General features: G+C 41.5%; 1 protein-coding gene across 1 annotated transcript in view; it reads left to right on the plus strand.

The window, feature by feature from the left end:
- Window positions 1–12,580, plus strand: part of LOC123024351 (transmembrane and coiled-coil domains protein 2-like) — a 34,204-nt gene extending 21,624 nt beyond the window's left edge. Inside the window, exons 3-4 of the mRNA XM_044431981.1 lie at window positions 9,333–9,839; window positions 12,527–12,580. Coding sequence (XP_044287916.1) covers window positions 9,333–9,839; window positions 12,527–12,580 — 561 coding nt within the window. The remainder of the gene's footprint in view (window positions 1–9,332; window positions 9,840–12,526) is intronic.
- The last annotated feature ends 12,061 nt before the right edge of the window (window positions 12,581–24,641 follow it).

Consider the following 24,641-nt stretch of genomic DNA (forward strand, 5'->3'; position numbering starts at 1 on the left):
AAGCCAGTGCTAAAGGGCTGCATGCGTTAAGCAGCAAACCCCATAAGTTCGTCAGAGTAAAAGCAAATGAATCTACCCACATATCATTAAATGTTTGGTTTGCTTCAGAAACTTTTCTTTTCTTCAGTTTATCCATGGTTGGCCTACCGGGGGAAGTCGTAGATATAGATGTGTTTAGTGACTGATTAGCAGATGAACAGTCAAGTGATGTGAATTGTGACAGGTCCAAAGTGCAGCTTTTATCATTCAGAGGAAGGAGATTAAATTTGGACAAAGAGAATCTTTTCAGCAGTGTTTTGTATAACATGAGAGCCTGCAGGAAGCTTGTTCCACTCTTTCCCTGCAGTGTCGCAATTTACTTAACCTGCTAGCTCAGCGTTCCTGAGTGGATGCCTCATCATCACCTACTGGTATTCTGTAGCTCGGAGCCTTGGTCGTAGATCAGCGGCTGTGAGGCATATTTTGGGTGACGGAGCCGCAGCGGAGGGATTCAAGAGCCACCTGCAGCTCCGGAGCCGTGGGTTGCCGACCCCTGGCCTAGTGATAAAGGAGAGACTAGATTTCTTGGGCCTTACAGAAATGTGGTAGGGTGGAGTTAACCAATGGGATACAGTCAAATCTCAGTATAAACTATATAGGAAAGACAGGAAAGGGTGTATAGGAGGAGGTATTGCCCTGTATGTTGAAGAAGGCCTAGATTCCAGCAGACTTGATAATCTAAAGTGTGAAGACTCCTTCACAGAAGCACTATGGGTGAAAATCTCTGGCTCCAAACCTAATTTAGTCATAGGAGTATGCTATTGTCTTCCAGACCAGAATGCTCAGGCTGATCTTGAGGTGTGGAAAATGAAATCAGGAAGGCCTCCAACAAAGGAGGTACTGTAATAATGAATGACTTCAGCTACCCACACATTGACTGAATAAATGTATTTTCCAGTTCTGACAGAGAAGTTAAATTTCTTGATGTTCTAAATGACTGTTCTCTAGAGGAGTTGGTCATGGAACCATCCTGAAGGGAGGCATTTGGAATTGCTTGGAGATTCCTTAAAAACACTAAAATAGAGGAACACATAGTATTCATACCACAAATGAGGAAAGTCAGCACAAAGTTCAGGAAATAATGCATAGAGTCAAGGAAGCTTTTAGAGAGAAGAAGTCTTCCTTCAAAAAACGGAAGCCTTGCCCAAATGAAAACAAAACAAAGAACGGAAGGGACAACAAGTTTGTAGATGGAAGATGGATACAGAGAAGGAAGGAAACAGTTTGAGAAGCCCATTGCTAACAGTATCAAGGCTAACCATAAAGAATTCTTTAAACATATCAAAAGAAAGTAAGTAGCTAAGGAAGCAGTTGGGCCTTTGGATGATAATGGAGTTAAAGGAGTACTAAAGGGGGATGAGACTGCAGAGAAGCTGAATTAATTCTTTTTATCATTCTGATTAGCCGAGGATGCAGAGCAGATACCTGTTCCTGAACTTAAGTATTCTGGGAGGGAACCAGAGGAATTAAGGCAGGTAGTAATGACCAAAGATGAAATTCTCAACTTTATTGACAAACTGAAATAAATCACCTGGCTCAGATGCTATCCATCCTAAAGTTCTTAAAGAACTCAAATTTGAAATTGCTGACCTTCTTACCAAAATATTTAATATGTCCCTAAAATCAGCCTTTGCACCAGAGGATTGGAAAACAACCAATGTAACACCAATTTTAAAAAAGAGATCCAGGAGGATCTGGATCCTGCCCTACACATCAGGTAACCTATCTTCTATTCTGGGTAAACTGCTTGAAAGCATTTTTAATAATAGAATCTGTAAGCATATAGACAGACAAGCCCTGCTGAAAAAAAAAATCAGCATGGCTTCCACAAAGGGAAGTCTTGTCTCATTAACCTATTGGAGTTCTTTGAGAGTGTCAGTAAGCAGGGGACATTAATAATAATAATAATAATAATAATAATAATAATAATAATAATAATAATATTTTACATAGCCAGAGCTCTCTGGGTGGTTAGGCAGGATCAGGCAAGTAAGGGGTGACATGACAAGAGATGCTTCAAACTATACGTGGTGTAGAGAAAATAGAGAGGGAGACATTTTCTTCTCCCATAACACTCAAACCTGGGGGCATCCTATGAAGCGGATCAGTGGGAGGTTTAGGACAGATAAAAGAAAGTACTTCTTCACACAACATTTGGTTAAACTATATGACTAGTAATCATTGGTTGCCTTATCTTTCATGGCAGAAATGTCATCCATTTTCAGCCTGAGGGCCAAGTTCAGTTTGCAGAAAGCTCTCAAGAGGCTTTGTGTCTGTGGTGGGTTGGGGTCAAAGATAAAAGAGTTGTGGCCAAAACACAACGATATTTTTAGTGTGAAGCACTTGTTGCTAGTAAATAAGCCTTAGACGGGGCATGCCAGTTTTTTAGAATGGGGCTAGAGGCTGCATTAGAACTGGCAACCACCAGCAGTGGTTTGGACAAAGGGATCTGGGAGAAGAGACAGGCATTGCCTTCTGGAGTCTCCTAGAGTTCATGGCTGAGGCTCCAGGATGGCCCAATTTGTCCCTTGGTCTGAGTTCTCCCTCCTCTGCCTTACATTTTGGCTTATAATAGGACCTGTTTCAGCCAAAAGGATATATTCCATTTTGGAGATGTGGTGGGCGACTTTGTTGAGTAGGGTCAGATGGGGAGGGACAAAAATATCAGCACATTTTCAGCTTAAAGTTGTTGCTGTCTGTAATTTAACCTTTGGAGAGGTATTGCAGTCTTAGAATGAAACAGAAAGATGCACAAAAGCCAGGAAAGAAGCAAAGAATTGATCATTTAGAGAAACATTCAGGCCAGGGGAAAGGGTTTTGGTCTCCAGACTTCACGCTTGCAGGAACAAAGCAAACTAATTTATATGAGCACAGGAGAGCCAGTGTGATGTAGTGGTTAAGTGTGCAGGACTGGGACTCAGATGACCTGGGTTCAAGTCCCTGCTCAGCCATGAAGCCAACTGGGTGATTTTGGACCAGTCACATACTCTCAGCCCAACCTAAATCACAGGCTTGTTGTTGTGGGAATAAGATTGAGAGTAGGAGGAGATGTCAGGCACTTTGAGTTCATAAGAAACTCAAGCGGGATATAACTCAAATAAATAAATAAGCAAGCAAGCAAGCCAGCCAGCCTATCAAATCCACTAACATTTTCTCTGCTTGGCAGCTTCCCCCTAAAATGTTAGCCAGGGAATGGCTTTTCCATCATCTGCTACCTTGTCCTTCTGAGTGGAGAGACCAAAGAGTAAATGTAGAACCTTCTGTATGCAGAATCGATGCTCCAACACAGTGGAGCTCCCAAGGGTCTTCTCTTTCAGGGTCTTATCCCTCTCTGGACCTTTCAGGTCTTCCACAATATATGTAGCAGCCTGTGCCCAGAGTTAGAGATACACTGCTCTACAGAGTATCGTATTAGGAACAGAAACATTTCCCGAGTGTGAAAGCAGCCATCACATTTATCTCATGGTTCAAAGCATCATGCATTAGAATTCCAGGATTTAAGTATAAACAAAGAAAATTTTACTCTGCAGCAATTATCTGTGTGAGCTATCCTCAAGTCATTCTAGTCCCACTAGGACACCAATTGCTAGTCTTCCCTTCTTCTCATTAAAAATAATTTACCAGCCCCTAAAGTTGCACTGAAGAAAGGCAAATGAACTCACTTTTTCCCATTAGACAGATTAAGATTCAAAGCAGTCTAGGGGCCCATACCTGTCAAAAATATTATCAGAGAACCCCCCCACCCCTCCTGTATTGAATTGCGTCGTCGTGCCATCGTGATTTAAAGTTTATTCTATTTATAGAGTCTCTATGGAAACAGTAGATGTAAGATAGGTAAGAACTACAAAACCAACAGATTTCTGCCATCAGGGTACAGGACAGATTTATATTCTCCGTTTGCCCTTTAAAAAGACTCATGGGAATCAAAATCATGGTTCCCACATTTTAAAAATAACTAAAATAAAACATATGAAAGGAGGCTGGGGACAGGGAAGGAAAAATAGGTTATTTTGACAGTATGAGGGTTTGTTTTTTCTCAGTGCTTCTATTTGGGGCAGGGACAGGGAGGGACAGCAAACAACCAAGTAACAAGGCCATGCAAATGTAAACTAGCTGACAATTGTCATCTGTAGATTCTCCAGCACAAGATAAGCAGAGCCCCATTCAATTAGACCAAATATCTATTTAGCTCAGCATCCCTGTTTCCCCACATTGGCCAAAGTGCTATTACTGGGAAGCCTACAAACAAGCAGCAGGGCAGTAATCCTCCCCTATTTATAGTTTCCAGTAAGTGGTATTCAGTGGCATGCTGCCTGAACATGGAGGAAGGAGAGCTGTTGAAAACTCTACCTGCATCAATCCTGGCTTGCACCCTGAGATCCTGCGTGCAAGCCAGGGGTAAATTTCACACCGTGCCTTGGAGAAGGGGTGTCAAACATCAGGCCTGGAGGCCAGTCCTGGCCTGCTTTGGAACCCAAGGAAAGAGCTGAGGTTCTCAGAGGATCATGCATCTTCCCCCTGGCCCCAGTTTCCTCCCTGACTGCATGGTGGCTCCCTAGCTTTTATATTCCCAATCTGCCTTCCCAGTTCCAGAAGATCCGGCTACTTTGCCTAAGGCTTAACTGCAGTTAGATGAGCTTTAAACTAGAAAATGCTGGTATTTTGGCTCCACTGACCAGTGGAATGTAGCTCCCTGAAAGCTTTCCCAAAATCGAACTTGCACCCCAAGTTGTAGTTGGTCTTCCACACTACAGTAAAAAGTACTGTATTTGTATTTAAATTAAAATAATTTCTAAATTTGCATCTTAGCCTATTAAACTGTACCTGTCAGTTTTACGCAAAGTTGTGCCCTCTTTGCTCTTTTTTTCTGGTTTCCTCTTTTTTTTTTTTTTTTTAGCAATGCATTAGTGGTCATCCTAATCTGGAGGGTTCTTGGAATAGCACTTAAACTTTTTGTATGTCCTTCAGAGTTGGAAGCAGGCAGAAGATCATTGGGTCCAGCGAATGTCCAGTTGCAGACTACCTGCCTTCATGCTAGTAGTCTATGCTTCCTGAGCTCTAGTAATTTAAGTAGCCCTTTATCTTGAGTCCCTCTACCTCTTCCTGTTCATGTTTGTCCCTGTGTCTCTTTCTGAAGAAAGTCGGTCTAACTTGTCCATTGGTTCTGGGCCTCATGCTGTGTTTCTCAGCATCTGCCTGTTTCCTGCTCTGTTTCCTGCCTTGGCTTTGACCCTGCTCGACTTATTTTCCTTCCTGCTCTTATGCTTGGCTTAGTGCTTGGACAGAATACATGATTTATTAGATAATGTGAGCTTGTTTCAGCTTAACATATTCAGGCAAATACAATTTTTAAGGAAGCCCTGATCATGCAAGGACACATCGGTCTCATCCACTGTCAGATCTGAATGCCCCTTCTTGCACTATCAGTGGACTCTTAAATCCTCCGATCTGTTCCTTGAGACAGATTCATGAATTCAATTAGAAGCGAGTGCTGGTGCAGGATTCTTGGCAGAGGGCTGCTTAGGTCAGATTTCCCTGAATTCTCTTCAGACTACAGCTCCTATTGTGTCACCATTTGTCAGATTCTTTCAGGAGAGCTCAGCATTGTTAGGGCTGTTACGTATTAATGACTCTATATAACCAGGGTCAATATGGCTTATTAATAATGAAACAGTATTACAGGTTAATCTTTCTACAGCGAAGAAACAAAAATGAGAAGTAACCCATTGTCAAATACCTTTAGCCCTTTGGAGAAACACATGTGCTAAATTTCCTTTGTCATCACTCTTCAAAGGAACTGATCCAAATGCGTATAAGGCAATTTGAATCCTTATCCCACAGCTTAGTTAATTCATGAGGAAATTACTTTACTTCTGTGTTAGCTAAATACTTTCTTTTTGTCCATGGGGAACATTTAGCATCTGAATTAGAAAGGACTTACAGTAACTGACTGTGATCCTGGGTGGAATTATCCTTTGATCCAGATTCCACGACTACCCAAAGCATGCTCAGAAACACCACAGATTGATGACCCGATTATGGCAACCCAGAGTTCACAACATACTGTAGCTTGGAAGTGACAAATTATGAGAATTACGGGGTGGGAACAACTATCTGAGTAGGTTGTCTGTCTCTCTTGAAGAAATCACTGTATGCTTCAAGTAGAGGCCCAGAGTGAACAAGATAGATCTTAGTAAGAGCTATGTGAAGGAGACACAGGTATGGGATAAATTTGTTCTTATTTTCAAATATCATTAGCAATTTAATTACCATTTCAACTAGCATGATAAGTTCCCCCAGTGTGGTGATTCTGCTGGAGCAATCATTTGTTTAACTGCTTTGATATATCACCTGATATGGCAGGACGAACAATTTGGGTGTTTCCAGGCTTCTATCATGAAATCTCTTTTAATCATTCACAGATTTTTCCTGGGGCTCCAAGCATTATTTTTCATGCATTTCTATTTTTCTACTTTCTGTAAAAATCCATCTGGTAGTTCCAAAAGGAAGCTTATTTTGGTTATAAGTAGCATATATAAAATTAAGAGCAGGAGAAGGGCCATGCTGAATCAAACCAAGGTTCATCTAATCTAGCATTCTGTTCGCAGAAAACCCACAAACAAGATACAATTGCAAAAGTGCCTTCCTGCCCATGTTCCCTAGCAACAACCATACATAGGCATATTGCTTCTGATACTGGAAATAATATAGCCATCAGGACTAGTAGCTATTGATAGCTTCATCCTCCCTTAATTTCCCTAATCTTTTAAAATCATCCAGATTGGTGGCTATCACTACAGCTTGTGGAATTGAATCCCATAGTTTAATTGTGTGATCTGTGAAGAAATGCTTCCTTTTATCTGTTCTGAATCCTCCACCAGTCAGCTTCATGGGATGACCCTGGCTTCTCATAGTATGAGAGAGGGAGAAAAATATTTCCCTACCTGCTTTATCTGCACCTTGCATAGTTTTGTACATCTCTATCATGTCTCCTTACTCAGCATTTTTTCTAAGCTAAAGATTCCCAGCAGTTGTAGTCTTTCCTTATACAGAAGTTGCTCTAGCGCCATGATATTAAGTGTCCTTTTCTATACTTTTCCTGACTCTGTGTCATGCTTTTTTAGGTGCAGTGACCAGAACTGTACACATTATTCCAAGTATGGTTACACCATATATTGATATATGGTATTATTATTTTGACAGGTTTACATTCAGTTCTTCCCCTAATTATCCCTAACATGGAATTTGCCATTTTCAGATCAGCTGTACACTGCATCTACCTTTTCATTAGGCTGTCTACAACAACCCAGATATCACCTTCTTGGCCATTCACTGCTAGCTCAGATCCTATCACCTTACACATTTATGCCTGCTTACTCTGAACCCACATTTGCCATTTTGATGCTCATTCTTTTAGTCTGGAATTATTCTTTTAGAGCTCCTCTCAATCCCTTTTTGTTTTAACCATCCAAAATAATTCAGCATCTTCAGCAAATTGGAAAACTTTACTCCTAATTCCACATCATTTATGAAAAGCATTAGTCCCAGTGCAGATCCTCATGGGACCCCACTGTTAAATTCTTTCATTGGGAGAATTTACCATTTATTCCCAGTCTCAGTTCTTACATGTATTAAATTTTTAGATGCCTGGGAGATAAATACTCAAGATTTTTGCACCTTATCCTATTCAACATTGTAAGACCACCATGCTCAGCATTTTTTCTGTAATTCTAGCAATTCTGCATGCCCCATATTACTTGGGGTGTGAGGTAATTGGCCTTAAAACATTTAACCTTTAAGATCCAGAAGAAAGGAAAATCTCCTGCTTCTCTGCTAAACCCTTTTAAACAATGTCTTTTGTAAAGTTAGTGATGGCCTGCTTATGTACTTGGCATTGGATTGGCTTACATTCCCCTTGCCTTGTATAAGTTGCATCCCAGTTAAGTTTGCCTTGAGTTTGTGTAACCTTAGCTTGTTTTGTAGTTCAGCAGAAGCAGCAGAACATGCTGCTGTTCTTTAGCCTAAGATGAAAGAAAAGCTAGTGAACCCCTAGCTTTAGCAAAGGTGTGTCCCTGGTAGAGCAAGGAGTACCTAGAGCTTGCAAGTTCAGTTTTGGGGGAATAGCTCTTCTTTAAACATATTTAAAGGAGGGATTTCTCCTATTTTGGGGAACACTATTGCAAATTGAACAGTTACCTGCAAAAAGTGAACATGGCTGAGTTCCCAAATCAGTTGCACTTTATTTATTTAATATCTACACCACTCAGTAGCCAAAGCTTTCTGGGTATTTCCCAACAATTCATAAAACACAGTACAGAAATATAAGAAAAACAGCATAAAATAGCTTTTTTCCCAATATGCAAAATTTAAAAAAAATAATTTTACAGAAGCAGCTGATATAAATGCCCCATCATTTGAGCGACCTTAAATGCCGTTAAATGCTTTGGAGAGAAGGCAGCTTTAACCTGGTGCTGAAAAGATGGCTGAGCTGGCAGCAGGCAAGTTTCAGTAGGGTGATCATTCCTTAAAAGGCAGGGTACCATTGAGAAGGCCCTTTTTCTTGATGGCACCCTCTTAGCTTCCCTTGGCTATGGCACTTGAAGGACGGCCAGCCTCAGATATGCACTGTTACGTTGGTCAACTTACACTTGGTGATTCTATGACGAGCTGCAGTGGTCACCTTTAGAGTAATGAGTCATGACAGTGGAGATTGCTTATAAGCTCATGTATTGAATAATACATCAGAATGATCTATATGCATCATTGCTATCCTGTAAGAAATGTGGCTCTGTAGAGGACAAACTATGGTATACATTGCAATAGTCCCTATGGTGTTAAGAGGCTGCACAATTAATCCCAGCTCTTCTAGTCATTAGGAGTTTTAAAACCATTATGATCCAAAGCCACAAGCCTTCCTCCCTGCCCTCATCAGTGGAGGTGCCCTTACAAAAGGCTAATTAAAGTAGGTGGTCTTAAGAGGATGGCTGAATAATAATACTTTTGCAGACAGAGCAATCCAGGCCTTCTTCAGTGTGAAGATGTGGCATAGTCCCAAGCTTCATGGTCTTCACATTTCAAATGTATACCAGATTGTAATGTGTGGGTGAGCCTGGACTTCAAAAGAGCTACACCAGTTGGCCTGCACAGAAAATGTGGTTGCAGGATTATGATGTTCTTACAAGCTCCTTTTTCCATCTGTGTTATGTGTTGCCTGCGTTCTTCAAGATAAACCTTGTGTAGCCCCTGCTGTAACACTTTTTTCCCAATATTTTGGTCTCTCTTCTTTCACGCAGAAGATACAACAGTTGTCTGAAGGATCTATGTTTGGCCATGGCCTCAAGCATCTTTTCCATAGCCGCAGACGTTCTCGAGAACGGGAGCACCAGAACTCCCAGGAGTCATCACAGCAGCACCATGGCATGTCTGACCATGACTCCCCTGATGAAAAAGAACGCTCTCCTGAGATGCACCGTGTCTCCTATGCCATGTCTCTCCATGATCTCCCAGCTCGACCCACTGCCTTCAACAGGGTGTTACAGCAGATCCGCTCCCGTCCTTCCATCAAGAGGGGAACCAGTTTGCACAGTGGCAGCCGACGAACCAAGAGTGGGTCCTTGGAACCCCAGAAAAGCAGCCCACATCTTGTCCGTAAGGCCCCTCAGGATAGTAGCCTGACAGCAATACTGCATCAGCACCAAGGCCGGCCAAGATCTTCATCCACCACGGACACTGCTATCCTTATGGCTGAAGGTGGGACCGTGTACCTCCTATCAGAAGAATCGGAATGTCTCAGTGACAAGGTAAGACTGAATGGTGAATCAGTCAAATCTGGAAGTGTCAAGTTCACTCTAACAGGGGAAACAATTTCACAGCACAGTATTCTATACAATGGTGATCCTCACCTTTGCTAAGAGACATAATCTTGGAATCCTATGGGTTCGAGCATCCTAGTTTTAGAGCGCAAGTAAGAGTGCTGAAGCAATTTGGCCAGATTGTGTAACCTGTGAGCAGTGCATTTATGCTAATGACAGAAACAGCTTCTTTCAGATGCACCTAAAACTGTAGTTCCTGTTGGGAAGTCAAGGCTCAGCTAGCCAGGGTTGTTCAACAACACTACAAAGCAATCTTCTGAAATAATCATTGGAAATGATCTACATAAGTCTACATGCATGGCCTTCTATTAATAGGTTACAGCTAGTCCACTTGTTCCAGGTCTGTGATTGTAAAGATTTGGATTCTACATGGACTGAAAATCATCTCTCCCCCCTCTCAGAATTCCTGCTCTCCCATCCATTTTGACTACATCATTTTAGAATTTAATTTAGGGTTCCATTCTGTGCACACTTACCTGGAAATAAGCCAGTTGAATAGAGTGGGAATTGCATAAACATTCACAGAATTATTCTTCTAATAGCCCATTAAGAGATATTTTTCAGGAGAGTCTCCCTGGAAGTACCCTTGTGATCTTCTTTTATATTTGTCTCTTCCATAAAAATGCAGGGCTGTGACATACTATGTTGCATGGCTGCATTCTCCTCATTTAGTTTTAAGTTTTATCTTCGTCAGTACAACTTAACGGTGGACAAGGTTGCTTCCCCCCGCCTCCATCCTAACTTGTTAACTTTCTTGGATTCTGAGCCCCATCCTAGGACTCCCTGAAGTGGTAAGTGGTGGATGCATGTCTAGGCCTTCTTTGTCTTCTTAATGAGGATTAGGCTGAAATGTCTATGTGTAAGTACGTGGTCTGAATCAGGAAAGTTTAATGTACCATAGATTTCCCATTCTCTTAGCACATTGTGGCCACATTTTTAATGTTACACAGCAGGCAGTTAACTGCTGGGTGCACATCTGCTTGGCGATGAAAGTAGTATCACATGCCCTGCATTGTTTCCTCCTTGCTAGTTTTCATGAAGTCTATTTTTAATGGTATGCCTCTTCATCTGCTCACAATGAGTTTGCTTTAAGGACTTCATTGGCTGGCACTATGGCCAGTTGTGGTGCCATTTAATGAGTTCTTCTGAATCATCTTCTTTATGATTTGCTGAGCGGAACTGTGCTAGGTTTTTATAACTAGGTTATAGGAGGAATCCATGAAAATGTATGACAAGACCAACATGTGAGTCTTAGCAGTGACTTTTATAGTTGATTTCCATACTCCAAAGAGGGTTAGCTGTAGATAGTGCAGAATCTGACACCCTCTCACCCGCTCAGTTCTCTGGAATAAAAGCTCAGGAGAAATAATAATGCACTTGCTTTACCACAGAGTCTGTATCTGTAACTAGATGCATTTATATATTCCTGCATGTGATCCTACTCCTTATTATAGAGAACTTAGAGGAGTTAGTCATTTTACTGTTCATTTTTTAAAAAGAGGCCAAGAGGAAGAACATTTCAAAGGAGGATAAAGAAGCAACTATTGTCTTCATTTCTCTCTTTGTCCTTCCTTTTAAGGAGAACAAAGTTCACAGATTGTGCTTCAACTGGTTTAACTGATGAACGGTTTCAAATTTGCTTGTGGTCTGTGCTGTGATTCTGAAACAAGTCACAGGAAAAAAGTAAACCAGAAAAACCTAGACCTTTGTCATCCTCTTTTATAATTATAAATGGCAATGAAAAATAAATGACATCCCTCACATTTCTGGTATAATGAAAGAGTGTTTCAGTTTGGTGCACAGGGAAATCTGAAGGATTTCTTTCTTCTTCCAACAGGAATAAATGCTGCCCGTCGTTATATCTCTTTGGTAATTGCAGTATTAAATGAAACTACAAATGTGCCTGATTGAGAAGCTGGTTAGTTCAGGCAAAGTTTGCTGGTGTTCAGGCCTCCGAGCTGAATCCCTGCAATGGATTTGGTCAGGATAGACAACTGTCTTCTTTTGCAGATGTCTATCTTCTCTTTAAGTGGCTGCCAAGGGATTGTACTTTATGTTGAAGGTCTCCTCTATTTGAGGGGCTGCCCAGACAAAGTCTGGTTTAATTTTTTGAAAAAAAATAGTAAGAGATGGACCCTGGAAATTGCCCACCAGTCACCCAGTCACCTGGACAGCTGACTGGGTAAGAAAAACAAGTAATCTGGTCACAGTCTTCCACTTGATGTTGTACTCTGTTTTTAAATTATAATAATATCAACATCTGTACCTAGATGGATAAATTAGCCTATGCAGAATTTATGCAGATTGGTATCTTTTGTCGAACACCTTTTCAGTGCATTTCCTTTCTTTTGGAAATTCATAAGTGGCCACCCTATTTGGAAGCTTCCAAAGGAACAAGCCTAATTGATAAAACTGAGCCATTCAGAGCAAAGTACATCTTAGCAAAGTACATCTTTTGGATGAAATAAGGCAGTTGCCTGAACTTGTGGGCTGAATTTTAATGCTAAATAAGTAGCCTATTGAACAAGCATGTCATTTTTGGTGACTGGAGAACTGTCTTTGGGTCGAATGAGGGTGGCTGTCATGAGCATGTCTCTCCCCTTTTTGCTTTCTAGCAGATCAAGGCAAAAGGCTTCAAACCACAGTGCTTTGCCATAGAGCATGAATAATGCAAAAGTCGTTAGCAGGAAGCATCTATCAAGTTAATGATTCCTCTAATTTATAGAGTTCTTGCCCATGTCAGAAGTTGATTCTGAACTGAATTCCTCTCCTCCCTTCCCCTCCAAACAAAGCTGGTAGGATCATGGAACCTGGATGGCAGAAATCCCAGGTGTTACAGAATTGATCCACTTGTTTAACTTGACAATGAACCATTGTGCTGATAAATTCACCCCCCTCTGACCTTCCCTGTTCTCCAGGGTCTCCTCCCAGATTAGAGGTAGTCTGGTTTTCACCAGTTACTTGGCTTCCTCCCTCCCCCATCTCATTAACCTTGCCACTTCTGCTACACATTCCCACCCCACCTCTTTCTCTAGCTTAGATTAAGAGTTTGACATCTCTATCTGGAAGTAAGTGAGCCCAGTCTCTGCTGTGATGAATGTGCCTTTGAATATCCCATATAAGGGGATCTGGAGTGAACTTCTGAGGAGCCTTGCAAATCTTGAGTAAGGGCTTTCACAGCTGCTGAAATCTTCCCGATAGGGAATGAGATATTGCCTGGTTCCTTTGGGGTCAGAAAGATCAGGCTAATTCTGTCCTAGAGCCCTGGCATTTTCTCTGTGTTCTGTAAGGGCACTGTTTGTAGTTCTGTGGGAAAGATTGCCTATCAAGTAACTGCCCTGCTCGAGGTAGAGGTCATGGATACTTCTTGTGCTTCTCACAGGAGAAAAATTTGAACATTTCTTGGTAGATAATCCAAACATTTCCTCTACAACATGAGTGAATTCCTGGATGGAGAACACAGACATTGAAGAAGTGCTGGGAAAGTGGTGCCAGGTGTCCCTTAACCAGATGTGGAACAGTTCTGGCTAAAATTAATGATTTTTTCCAAACTTGGAAAACTAGCTCACAATACTTTTGAGTCCATCCTATGACATAATCCTATGTCCTATGATACGAGGGTGGCAAAGTTTCTCTCCTAGATCTATTCTTCTGTCTTCCAGAACATTCCCTTCTCTTCCCCCAAATTTGCCTGGTACTGGTTGTGACAGCTTAAGGGAATTTGTGGCAAGGAGGACTTGTGCTGGGCCCCCCATTATATTGAAAAACAGTGCAACAGCTTTACAGGAATGAGGCCCCTGGAGCATAGTGCTTTCTGGGGTTTCTGAACATCTTTATAGCACCAGGATCCCTGGAAAATGCAGCCTCCCAGGACTCTTGGACCTGTGATAAGGACTTAGGTGCCATGGGAAGCTACTCATTGTTGCAGATGCAGCTGCCACCCAATAATTTTTTGTGTGAAAGGGAAGATGTGATGGTGGTGGTAGGAGGGTTGATTCTAAAGGTGGAGGCTATTGCAACATAGGCCCTTAACATGCTAGGGTCCAGGGATTCCAGTTCTCAAAATTGCCACTATCATGTATCAAGATCTAGATTACCAGGAATTAGTTACCTTGGTGCAACGTAAGGTGTGGGCTGGAAGCCTATTGAACTTGAATTGACATGCCATGTAATGCTGATTCATGCTGTACCTGTGCTGTCTTTCTCAATGCTCTGTATAAAATAGTAGCATATTAGGAAAGGGGCTGCTTCTTTCTTTAGGCTATGGCTGCATTTAAGATATTCTGATTATACTTGTGCATTCATTTTCTTTGCATTGCTCACAACTCATGTCTTATGCCATCCTCATACTATCTTCCTGTAACACACAATTTCTATCATTTATGTATGTGTGTCACATTGGTGTATGCTATGATAACTGACTGTTCTTTGAAAGGTTGTGTTGCATATATATGTCTATCATATTTTTAGATCCTATTATTATTTTGAACACATCAAAATAATTGCACTACTTTGGAATACCTGCACAGCTTAAAAGAGACACAGTGATACACATCCTGATATGTATACAAGCACATGCAGTTAAAGAAAACATTCCATAGGTGACAAGGGAACTGCATGTTTGTCAATAAGCCAATAAACGGCTTTGCAAAATAACACTGTATTACGCTGCCATAAGCACTTCACTGTGATTTATTACCTAAAGACAGTTTGCGACATGGTTCTGAGTTTTATCTTCTAGTCTGCCTATAGGATTGGATCACTGGAGAAGGTTTTATACCAAGCAGTACAGTTCTGAAATTTTCTTTTCTTTTTTATCTGACTTTGGCCCGCAGGCTGTTCAGCTTCCATGCAACCAGCTAGTCATCAGTTTCTCTCTTCAGTAGCCCCTTGCACTCCATACACCTTGGCTATGGCTGCTGTCCTTCCTTCATAAGAGACAATATATTTTGTAATATCTTGATGAATGACAAGTGAGCCCTATGGATGTCTCTTTCAATAACTGCCAGTGTTCTTCAAACACCACAAAATCCTGAACTGTTTGTGGGCTTGGCTGTGAGCTTGGGAAAGATCCTGAAGCAAGGTTTGCCGGCAACAGAGGAAAAAACAGCTCACTAACACAGGGGAAGTCTGCTCACTGTTCTGACTGCAGGTGTTGTTTCTGACTGCAACCTATTTTAAAGGGGTCTTTTAATGCAACCTGCTTTACAAATGCAAGTGCCTGCAATGAGGAATAGTCCACAAACATTTTGCCTTATATTGCTGGTTCTACAAGGGTTAGACATTTGCTTGACTTTGTTTCTGGGCCATCTGAAGGTGCAAACTGGCACTAGATAGAGATCAGGTAACCCCTAATTCCTGTGAGTGGCAAAAGTAGTTTGAATTGCTGAAGACTTGTTGTTGTTTTAGTCCCAAGGGGGAAAAGGCAAATTCTGTAAACAAATGTAGAGGCAATGAAACCAGAAAGGAATACTACTTCTCATTTTGAGCTTGGCTGACTTCAGAACTCTTGTAAGAGTGATTTGCCCCTTCCACACACCACTGAAGAAAAGATTTCCCAACAGCAAATTGTGCTTGGGATATGATTTGATTGTTCATATAGAAAAGCTCTAAGTTGCCAAGCAGGTTTTTCTCATTTCATTTCCCTTTTCTAGTAAGTCAGCTCCACTTTTCCACTAGAACCTGAGTGACCAAACCAATTCACCACAGCTCTGCACTTGGGACTCTGTCCTTCTAGTATGGATTCCATGTTTCAATTCTTCTGGTTTGAAGACAACATGCTCCAAATACTTTAGCAGACAGATCTTGATTATTTTTTCTCCTGTTTCAGCGTGCCAAAAAGCATATCCCCCCTCCATGTCAGAAATAGACCTGTGAAGTCTTGAACCCCCAATTCTCTCTTGAATCTCTTTGAATCTCACAAAACCAACAGCTGTTTCTCCCAGCGAAAGGGGAGAGTGAGTTTGGGGACTGGAAAGCTGCAGACTCCTGCCAAAATGAATCTGTGCTTGGAAAGACATCAAGGGCAGCAGCTTGCTCATTTGACTGGGAGAGATAGAGCTAAGTGGGCGCCACAATTTTAGCTGATTGTTTTAAAGATGGAAAGCCAGTTGCCTGGCAGAGAGACAGACAGATACCTACTGACCCACACCCATAGGAGGAAAAATATACATTTGTTAAAGCAGTTAGGCATTTCTGTCAGAAACAGAGTGATTTATTTATTTGTTGTACTTACATCCCACATTTCTTACAAACAAACAAACAAACAAACAAACCAATCAATCAATGGAACACATGCCATTTTGTATGGTCCATCTCCTCTCCATTGCATTCTCACAACAACCCTTTGGGATAGATTAGTTTGAGAGAGAGTGAGCCAAGGTCATCCAGTGAACCTGGATCTCTCATTAAACCTGGATCTCTGCAGTCCAAGTCCAATAGTCTAAGCATTACACTGGCTATCTTCTGGTGTGATACAGTTTCTCAGGAGTCCATTCTCATTGCCATCTGTTTCTTTCTGGTTTATAGGCGTATGGTTGGTATACTCTCTTCCCCTCAGTGATTTATGGTTCACCTCATGTCCAGGCGTGTTTTGGAAGGAACTTATTGGCATTCATCCAAATATCAAACTACCCATTTTGGACAGAAGCAGGTGCCATAGTAGCAATCAGGCATAATTTACTCCTGTCCCTCAGAATTTATTTATCTGTATACAGTCAGAGTTCAGTATATATGTTTAAATGCCAAAAAGAAACTGCTCTCCTTGGAATAAAGTCTCTACCTAATCCAATCTAGCATTTGCCTAATGAGCATACAAAGGAATGGAGTCATCAAAAAGAAAAGCCAAGCCTGTCTTGACATCCCAGAGCAGCCCCAAATAAGAGAACATTTATTTCCTTGAGACCCTCCCACCATCACAATTTCAGTTATGGGGCTGGTTCCTATATCTGTTTCATCCCTTAGAGGAAACTGGTAATTTATTTATTATATCAGTTTCCCATGGGGTCATTGTGCTCCAAGGTCTCAGGTGGAGATATTTCAGCATAATTTGCTTATATATTTTTAACTCTATATTGGATGGTATAAACATGAAATAAATAATATTACCAGATTCTTTTGTCTTGCTGTCATTCTTGCAATTGTAGCTCAACAGTGGCTTTGAGTGCTCTTAGCCAAGGTTCTTCATCAGTGTTCAGCTTTTGCAAAGTAGATGGGCAGGCAGGCTAGAGGCTGCAGTGCAGAAATTACTATGAACCAGAGTGAATTGCTAAATTACTTTGCATGTGGCCAGTGAAGAGACTGAAATTCACCCAGCCTTATGGTGGACTGGTTTCCATGTCTGATTCCTCTACATGATACAGTGGCATGAGAGCAAATTAGTGTATGCTGAACTGCACAAGTGGCTGTGTTATGATTTATTGTTATGTTGTTGGATTGAAATCCATATTTAGTGAACTGCCTGAACACCGATTCTGCTAGGTAGTAAATAATGAATGAGGAAACTAACTCTGTGGCTTCCCAGCAACCACCCAGGGTTGCAGGCTGCCTTCCTTCCTTCAGCCTAGTTTGCATACTAGACTTTCTCTACATGGTTAAGTATTGGAATCTGGCAGCGTCCAGCAAGGTGGTATGCTGGGAAACAGTGGCTGTTGCAGAGAGCATTGGCTGAGGAAGAAGGGCCCTGACCCCTGCCTGAGAGGATGCTGTAAGGTGGCAGCTGAGGCATTAGAGGGACACTGTGCAGCTGCTGAGTGCAAGCGTGTCAGCAAAGTCCGGCACAGCCATCCGCAACTTGGTGCCCTTGAGATACGTTGAAGAGCAACTCCTGTCATTCGCAGCCGACTGTTATCTCACCTGAGTCAAAAGGTTCATGGTGAATAATGAAAGAGAACCAATTTAGCCAGTGGAGTGCATGCTGCCAACCTAACACAGGAGAATTCAAGAGCATCAGACCAGGGATGTAGAACCTCTTTCATGCTGAGGGCCAAATTTCATTGCAAAGAGGTTGTGGTAGCGGGGGGTGCATCCCAGTGGGGGTTAAAGCCAGAGAGGCAGGGGAAAATACCAGGATATTTCAGTTTAACATTCTTCTTGCCAGTAACTAAGCTTTAAAAGAGGCATTTTAATCTTTTAGGATAGGAAAGAAACTGTACAAAAGTCAGCAAATCAACAAACTGTGGATGGATGGAGGAAAGGGGTGATGCCAGGTGAAGGGGTAGGGCCTTTGCAGGACCCTGGAGGGTCAGATTGGGAATCCAGGAAGGCTGGATTTTGCCTCCAGGAGCTGAGGTTCTGCATTCCTGCCTTAGGCATTGAAATGAACCACAAGGGAGGAGATGTCCCTTCTGTTTAGGCAAACTTTTCTTTCTGTTTAGGCAAACTTTTCAGGGTGTGGGTAGTTTTTTTTAATAGTTGGGTTCATGTGTATCAATGTATATTGTGCTCACTTTATGATTTGATTGTGTAGTTTAATTTAGGTCTGACATTGTATTGCAAAGTTTTTTTCTTAACCACCTTGAATTATTTAAAGGATAAGGAAGGATATAAATGTGCTAAATGGATGTAATAATCAGCTTCAAACAACTGTCCATTAGAAAATATGCCAATGTGCAGCCTCTGGACAGTAATCAAAGGAAGATGCAGGAGAGTACATTACCATAATTTATCTAAGGGTATCTTCATGTTTTTGTATTTTAGGTGTGCAGCTGATTCTCCCCACTTTTATGTTTTTAAATACTCCGTTGTAGCAATATTTTAACTACAGTCACATATAGAACCTTAGTCATACCTCTGTAAATAATACAATTAGAATATAATGTCTGCTGTTAATTAGTTCTCTTGTAAGTAAAATAGAATGAGCTATTCAAGAAATCAAGCTGATTAAGCTTTATCATTCTGTTCCAGAGAATGTATTTTCTTAGTGTGTTTTCTTGTTTTTTATAGCATAATTTATTCTAGTATGTACTTTTCTTGCAAATTATTTCTCTTTCCTTAAACTTGATCCTCTGCTATACATCTCTCTTTCAAATGTGCTGTAATATTGCAGTTTGTACTGTATCCCATAATACTTTGCTTCATTTCATAAAATAATACCATTTTCATTCTTCCAATAACTTGCAAATTCATGAGCAAATTAGTACTTAAGCTTCCAGGTAGCTATTAGCCCATTATACTTTTATTGGCATATGATCAGATACTAAAATGGGGGAAAATTTATCCAAGACAATAGCAGTATGAGCAATTCTGAAACAAATATATGACTTATATTTGTGCTTGTTGAATATTTCTTTGAAAAAGAAGTATAATCTCTAGTATTAGGACGCGAAATGTCTGTCCATCCTTTAAAGCTTTTTGTAAAATCAGTCTTTTGACTCTTATACCTTGGATTTTTTTATCCACTTTTACATTTAAAACATAATTGGTATCTCCTCCTAAAATTATTCCTCCCCATACATATTGCCTAAACTTAACCAAGAGTTCTTGCATAAATTCATCTTGAGCCACATTAGGTACATAATAAGATTCAAATGGTTAATAATCTTTCTCCTTTTATTATTTTATACCTACCATCTCAGCCCTTCTCTTGGATGTACACTCTGATGTGGTGAGGGGGTTGAGGGGAAGAAATTAAAAAATAACAAAATTTTTCACCTTCAGACTCTGAAATTGTGAATTGTGTTTGAGATGAAGGCACATTCTAAACAGTATAATGGGGTTTTGGGAGGGGACTGCCTGGGTGCTTAAAATAAAAATGTGCATGTGCATACACAAACACAAACACATGAAAGCACCACTTACACATATCATTTTTTGTAAACTAGTCCAAATTTGGTGTTTAGAACAAGCTTTGAAGAATGAGCTGGAGAACACTGCCTCTGTTTAATAAATCTTTACCCCTTTCCTAAATTCACCTGAGCAATAGCTTGTTAGGACACGGAAAACAAGGAGGGAAATGGTAGTTTACTTCAGGCTCCCAGTGCTTTTGTGCCTCCGTGGCCTAATTGCCTTGGATGATGGACACCAACAGAGCTTTTCTTGCTTGAAAGGAAATGGACTCGGATGACAGGCTCCTGTTCCGCACTGATACCGTTCAGTAGCACCGTGACCTCTTAGCAACTTGATTTATACATTTGGAAGAAAAGGATCCAGAGGAGAGACACAGATGGATCATGACAGGCTGTAATTGTACTTTGAGTGCTTGAAATGAATTCTTTTCCACATTATGCCCAAGGTTGAAATGTGATCTTGCTCTTTTTGTTGCCTGATGAGGCAATGAAAACAATACTCCCAGCATTATTCCTCTCTGCACATGGCAGAGTTGCACACAGCAGACTCGCGCTAAAATGCAATACATGCAACCATAAGAATAAGAAAAAACCATACAGTTTTTATAAAACAACTGTTTTGCCCAGGGATGGGGAGCCTCCATCCTGTGCACATTCCCCATTGAGCTTGTGAGCATTTCTCACAGACCCTGTTCTTCCTCCAGCCCAGTGCAAGAGCCCCTGTTCTTATCTCCCGTCATGGATTGTGCATTGGTATTTCCCTGATAAGCACTGCAGAAAGGTTGTCTATCTTAAGCACAGGAACCCCTGCTAATATATATGATAAGTAACCAGAAATAAAAGAGAACTTAAAGCTGCCTGCAAGATCTGCAAAGATATGGTATGCAATGTTTTAACATTTTAATTAGAAATTGTAAGAGGTCATTATAAACAATTTTATATGATTTGTTTATTGTTATTTGGTCTTTTAATAGTTGGAATATTTTAATCTATGGTGTTATTTGTAAACTGTTTATTAAGAACTAGCTGGTCACTGACCATAATTTGTTGTTGTTGTTGTTGAATAGTTGAGCTGGAAGGGGCCTGTAAAATCAAGTTCAACCCTTGAAAGACTCTAAATTAAAGCATCCTGACAGAGGGCTTTGCAACTGCCTCTTGAATGCCTCCAATATGGCAGAGCCCAAGGCCTCCTTATGTGATTGGTTCCGTTGCCATGCTGCTCTAACAGTCAGGAAACTTTTCCTGATGCCCAGCCAGAATCTGGCTTTCTGTAACTTGAGCCCATTATTCTGTGTTTTCACTCTGGCATGACTGAAATAGATCCTGGCCCTCCTCTGTGTGACAGCTTTTCAAGTATTTCAAAAGCACTATCACATCTCCATGGCTAAACATGCCCAGTCCTTTCAATCTATCCGCAAAGGGCTTTGTTTTCAGTCCCCTGATCATCTTTGTTGCCTTCTTCTGACCCTTTCCAGTTTGTCAGCATCTTTCCTGAGGTCTGATGATCAGAACTGGGGCACCCTAACTACTACTGAAAAGAGGGGAACCAGTACCTCACAGGATTTGGCAGCTGTACTTCTGCTGATACAGTCCAAAATAATAGATGCAGACCAGGCCTACTCTGCTCTCAACCCGAGGGCAAGATGTCAGTAGAGGCGGGAGGCCCAACTTGTTGAGCAGTTTGCTGAGAGGAGGTGTGCTTACCCTCAGAAAGCACCTCCCAAGGGGTGGGTCCCAGACATGTTCATAAGGAAAGTTCCTGGAGGTAAACACTAGATTGTGTTCAACAAACTGCTTTGTGCATGCGCAGAGATCCATTCAAGGTGATTTGCACTTGGGAACAATGAAGAATGCGTTGCAAGGAAAACTGTGTGTGTTTTTTGACTGTTCAAAGGAGGAACCTTGGCTCATGACAATGGCTTTGTCTCTGAGATCTCTTTGTTGTGAGTGGAATCTGTATTGTGTTAGAGATTTGCAAGCAGCAGAAATTCTGTACAAGCAAGAACCTATCAGCATGATTAAAATGATTTGTTCTCTTCAACAAAGAAAAATTGATCATGAAACTACACTCTGCACTTTTTTTCTTAAAAAGCAACTAGTCTTGCTTTCTAAACTTAGAATCACAAATAAACATCTGTTCCCACAGGTTGATTGTCTTTAGTTAAAAGCCTACCTAAATGTGCTTTGTAGGGCTGACTGAATGAAACCAGTTTCTAGTACACAATGGCTAATGCACCTGGTGCATCACAGTGGGATTCTTTCCTTGTGGCACTGATGATCTACCAAAGGATGCGTTCTGACTCAGCAATGAATTCACTCATTATTAATGAATGCTCATTGTATACCACTTTGGTGACCTTTAGATAAGGAAGTCAAGAGAAAGAACTCAGATGAAGGCTACATGGAGAATTGCTGGAAGATGTGCTAAGACTGATCCATGTATCATGGAAATGTTGCAGATGAACTTCAAGGCTGTCAGCATTAGATAACAATAAGGGGATTCAGATTTTTATACATTTAAAGAATGTACAATGTGTGTTGCAAGGACACAAAGACTGGCTTTTCCTTAGTTTATCATGTTCCTCATGGCCACTCCCACCATGTGTTTGGAGTACATAAGAAAAGGCTCTCTGTTCATGCCAAGATGTATATGTTGAGTTCTTTCATGTACGAAAAGGCCATCCTGACTGGCTAAGGACCACATTGGTTGGTATGAATTCATTCTTTCTTATGGATGTGCAACTGGCAAGGGAAGTTGGAATTGGTTTGTGTGACTGTCCTTGAATGTCCTCAGGAAGGATGTCTGAATCCCCTACCAACAATGGAGCACCAAGGACTAATGGCTGGGTATGTCTCATGTCACCGGACAGTACTGAGAAGAGTTCTGGTCAAACCTAGAGCAGGTCAGACAGAGCTTCATCCTCTTTTATTTGTAACAACCCCCCTTGACCCAATTTTTGAAGAACCCAAGTGGACATGATTTAACTAAAGGTAGGGGGAGGCAGGATTAGGGCAATTAGTGTAAAAAATTGGGGGATGGGGAGAGTCATCACAATACACAGACATCAAAACTGGGTGACATATTTAATTCCAGAGAATGGCAGATTAAGATTAATCACTTATAGATGGTGTCTATGTGTGATAAACTAACAAAATCTATTTGACAACAGAGAAGAAATGTTGGAGGTGTAAGGGCCCTGATGGTAATTATTAGTGTATGTGGACAGCCTATCTACAGCTTTAAAATTCCAAGAGGATATTTTAAAGGCTGTTCCAGCCTACTAAGGACAAATGAATGGGTGTACAGAGAGGGCCAACACATGTTCATTTGAATATCTACATAGATTCTGTGAGTATGAGAGTGTATGCATTACTGATCATTCTCATGCCAAGTCTCTTGCTTTTACTGGTCGTGCTGAGAATTCTATGAGTATACAGAAACATAGAAACATAGAAGTAGAGCTGGTCAGAAGGGGTCTCCTGGGCCATCTAGTCTGACCCCCGGCTCCAGCCGGCTCTGCTCATGCCTCTGCTCATCTTCAGTATCTGACCTTCAAAACTGATTCCCTTTAATCATCCTTGCAATTGCATTCTTGCAATGAGAATCCAAGCAACCACTTGGATTCCACCCAACCTGACCTAGGACAGAAACAGGGTCTGGCCTGCAAGAGAGTGTTGCACACTATATTAGCAAAGGTAAAGTGCAAGGAAAGCGACTGCGGGCTTGCAGGGCATCTAGAAGGAACAGCTTCCTGCTGAAGTCGCCAAGGAGCAGAGCAAGCAGAGGGCTTCTACCCGAGGACCTGAGGAGCATCTTCCAGTCCTGCTTCAGGACAGAGCACCATTTGCCTGAATCAGCATGGGCAGTTTCTGAGTGGTGTCCCCAGTAGAGACAGATGTTCAGGGTTTGACCACATTCAGCCAGTGGTGTAGTGGTAGATTCTGAACTGCAAGTGTTCATTCATACAGTCCCCAACGCCATATCCCATTGCCAAAAGTCCAAATATTTAAGCAGCTCTATTGATCCATAGCAAAGGGATGCGGTGGCGCAGTGGTTTAAACTGCTGAGCTGCTGGGCTGGTTGATCAAAAAGTTGACAGTTCGAATCAGCATACCGGGTGAGCTCCCATGCTTTGTCTCAGCTCCTGCCAGCCTTGCAGTGCAAAAGCATACAAATGCAAGTAGATAAAAAGGTACCACTTTGGTGGGCAGGTAACAGCGTTCTGTGCACTTCGGTGTTTAGTGCTGGCCACATGACCACAGAAGCTATCTGCAGACAGATGCTGGCTCCTTCAACTAGGAAACGGAGATGAGCACCACCACCAAGGCTCAGACATGACTGGACTTTAATGTCTTGGGGAAACCTTTACCTTTACCTTTATTGATCCATATCAGCAAACCAGTTCTAACAGTTTTTGTTGTGTTTTCTATTGCCTATTCAAGATTAAGCCACCAAAATACATTACAGCAAGGAATAATACATAGTATCTGGAAAATTAATTTCTCTGCCAGTTACTGTGAGGATTGGAGTTAGGCTCAGAGGAAATGGGGGATTGGGAAGGGGAGTGGCAGATTATATTAATCTCCCAGCCAGTAAGAAACTGCTACTACTGCATTCCTCTAAGCTCTGGCTCTGCTATGCCACTGTGTTCAATTTAAATGTGCTCAGATTTGTGGTCAGTCTTGCTGCTGCAATCCTGCTTCCCTTTCTACATGTGCTTACTCCATCAGGATCTAGTCTGAGAATATGGCTCTTTTCACTGGAGATGCTAGCTAGCAATAGGACAATTCATGTGTTCACCTTCAATCTGTTGGGTGAATGGGTGAGGGTGAAGCAGGGTTCTGCCTGCTTGCTCCAAAGGAAGTGTCAAGGGCTGGCCCACTAAGGGTGAAGCTCCAAATCTTTCATTTGACACCCAGATCTCTAGGAGGCCATCTGCCCTAC

This window comes from Varanus komodoensis, unplaced genomic scaffold (genome assembly GCF_004798865.1).
Source record: "Varanus komodoensis strain SLA01 unplaced genomic scaffold, ASM479886v1 scaffold1, whole genome shotgun sequence".
Classification (NCBI taxonomy): Eukaryota; Metazoa; Chordata; class Lepidosauria; order Squamata; family Varanidae; genus Varanus; species Varanus komodoensis.